Source organism: Propithecus coquereli, unplaced genomic scaffold, assembly GCF_000956105.1.
Source record: "Propithecus coquereli isolate 6110/MARCELLA unplaced genomic scaffold, Pcoq_1.0 Scaffold740, whole genome shotgun sequence".
Lineage (NCBI taxonomy): Eukaryota > Metazoa > Chordata > Mammalia > Primates > Indriidae > Propithecus > Propithecus coquereli.
Genome location: NW_012153508.1, coordinates 119,928 through 123,036, shown reverse-complemented (window position 1 = coordinate 123,036; position 3,109 = coordinate 119,928). Strand labels below are relative to the sequence as shown.

At 37.7% G+C, this 3,109-nt stretch overlaps 1 protein-coding gene across 1 annotated transcript in view; it reads right to left on the bottom strand.

Annotated features, from left to right (window-relative positions):
• Positions 1–3,109, bottom strand: part of LOC105824477 (taste receptor type 2 member 50-like) — a 40,993-nt gene that overhangs the window by 22,250 nt on the left and 15,634 nt on the right. The window contains 2 exon segments of the mRNA XM_012661925.1: positions 1,556–1,703; positions 2,615–2,729. Coding sequence (XP_012517379.1) covers positions 1,556–1,703; positions 2,615–2,729 — 263 coding nt within the window.

Sequence of the window (3,109 nt, the reverse complement as noted above, 5' to 3'; positions counted from 1 at the left end):
CTGTGTAGGAGGGACTGTGTTTAAAATCTTTCTAGCCCATTATACTTTTAAAGAATTTAGTATCAACATTTTGTGCTTTCTGGTTGCCAACCCCACCCTTTTAAGCTTAGTAAGTCAGGGTAATATCCATAAACAAGCCCTAAACTTTGATAAGAGTGTATAAGTTCTTAGAGTCTTTTTTCTTTTTTAATAGAGAGGGAGTCTTGCTCTGTTGTCAGGGCTGGAGTACAGTGGCATGTTCATAGCTCACTGCAGCCTCAAACTCCTGGCTCAAGTGATCCTCCTACCTCAGTCTCCTGAGTAGCTGGGACTACAGGTATGGACCACCACAACCTAACTTTTCCATTTTTTTGTAGAGATGGAATCTGGCTATGTTACTCAGGCTGGTCTTGAACTCCTGGCCTCAAGTGATGCTCTCACCTTTACCTCCCAAAGTGCTGGGATTACAGTTGTAAGCCCCCATGCCCAACCATTCTTAGAGTCTGAATAGGTAAAACATTACGTAGTCTTGATAAATCTAAGAATTCTGGTAGAATTTATTTCTTTAAGTGCTTTCATAGACTCCATCAATTACTAATGCTTATCGATCAGTTATTGTCTGTCAGATACTTAATACACACTAACTCATTTAATCTTCACAATCCCCTTTTTGGGTAGATACTCATTACTATGAGGAGAAAACTAAAACAGAGCATGGAAGTCACTGCTCAAGGTCACCGAGCTGGTAGAAAATCATAAAGCCAGAAATTAAATCCAAGTTGTCTCATTTCGGAACCTACTCTTAACCACTATGCCATCCCATCTTTCCAGAGCTATGCTATAGAGTACTTATAATTATTGTCTATGTAAAATTTAAGTCCAAGAACTGATCTAATACAGATGTTCTTGACACTTTAGCTCTGGCTCCTCAACTCGTTCACACAGCCCTCACCTTTGTAGAGTTGTTCATCAACCATTGACAAATTGCACCACTCTATCGATGATGGACCCTTCCAGTAGGCCCAGCATAAGCAATGACTTCGTTTAACCCAATGACAGTACTAACACTGTGGGAGCTCATGAGGCCTTGATGAATAGTAGAGGTGCAAAAGTCCATTAGTTTGGCTGTTCTTACCTGCTAGACTGTCCCAAATCTCAAGACCAATCCAATGGGGACCCTGCAGTTGCCCCTGTCCCTCTTCTTTTGAATTCAGACTCAGACATGTCATCTGGGTTGAATGTTGTTGACAACTGATTTCTCCTATATTTGAAGAAGACAGAACACACATTGCCTTATTAATATCTAAGGAGGCCTTAGACTTGCTAATCAGAACACTTTTAGCTGGCACATATATTTGAGCCTATCCTCTTTGTATGTCATTAACTTAGACATACAAGTTTAAACTTTAACTGAGACCCAATGAGTTAATGAATCCCAAATCACAACCTTCCTTCCATAAGAAGAATACAAAAGTCTTACAATTCCATACCCATTTTCAGCCAGTTTTCCAATTATCCCTACGTTTGAGCCACATGTAAGACAAGGCCCAATCGACTTGTTCACTCTTTTACTTACTTTCCAAAGAGTTTCATGAAACCTCTGGATTTCCTTTTGGAATCCAGAGATGGCAGAGATCCCAGAAAGGCACTATTCCCCTGTGAACCTTTCGGCTGAGAAGATGTAGCCAGATCTAGGTGCTCCGATGTCTCCTTTTCTGTTTCAGCTGTTCCAAGAACAGAACAAAGACTTGATGAATTTTTAAATATAGTATGAACATGATTTGATGTTAATTTCGTGGTGTTAGCAACTGTTAAGAATTCTTCTTCTGTTGGTCTATAAATAAGTGATTTACAAAGAATACCCTGTAAATATTAAAAATGGAACACAAATGTATATTCTACTCTATAGTTTATTGTGAGTAAGTTAATAAACTTAAAATTGCAACTCCTTTGAAGATTAAAAGAGTGTGAAGGATTGTCATATTCTTTCCTCAAGTGATTTGAATTCATAATGTTAACAAAATTAGTCTCAACATTGCTGTGGCACTTGGTATCATTGAACTACCTCCTGCATCCTTCCTCCTTTAAAATCATCTCCTTTAGTGTCTCGTCATGATACTGTCCTTCTCTTAGATCTGTCAACTGATAGTTCCTTCTTTGCTGTAGCTCTCCTGTTTTCTTTTCCTCCTCCATTCTGCTCCAAGATTCTGTTCTAAGTTCACTCTGCAGGATCTCTCGACAAGCTCACCCAACTCTAAGCTCAGCACTAAAATAATGGCTTTACTCATTTATAAGTAGGTGGCATTAAAATGACTGGGCCTCGACTCTCTCTCCAGCCTCAGTATCTGAATGTGCATATTACCAATTCAGTGTGCCATTCTTGTGATGAGAATTTACAATTTAATAATCTAAAGTGACCACCTAATAAAGTACAGAATTGTCCTTCTCCGGCTGCAGAAGAGGAAGGTAATGGCTTTCCAGGTACAGTAATGAGTTGTGAATTCCTTGCGGTCCTGGGCCTGCCTGGCTGTGCTACTCTCTCTTTGATGCTAAAATTATGCATTGAATAACATCAGTTTCTTTACAGATTTTGGAGGATTTTAACAAGATAACAAATTAAAAAGTGCATTCTTACTTCTATCGAGAATTTCAATCCCTTCTCTTTTCATCTTGCAAACAAATTTTTCTTGTAGCCTTTTTACTTCAGATTCTTTTTCTTCCAGTTGTTCTTTTAAAGATGCCAGTTCATCCTGTGAATTATAAATTCATTTTAAAATAACAGATTATGACTAAAAGAGAATATTCAGAGAGCATCTGAGCTCTTTAAATCAATAACTAGATTTTACAGATGAAGCAACAATCTATAAGAATTTAGACACAAACATCAGAAATCAGGGGCAATGAGAAGCAGGAAGCAAGACTATTAATAGAAGTTCAATTAATAATAGTTATGCTATAATTATTTCAAGTTTCTTTGTGATCAAATTAAAAATAAATCTTTTACAGTGTAATTAAGGCCAAGAGAGCCCTAAAGATTAAATCGTATGTTTAAATACTGAAAAACTCTCTCTCTTTCTCTCTCTCTCTCTCTCTCTCTCTCTCTCTATATATATCTCTCTCACACACACAC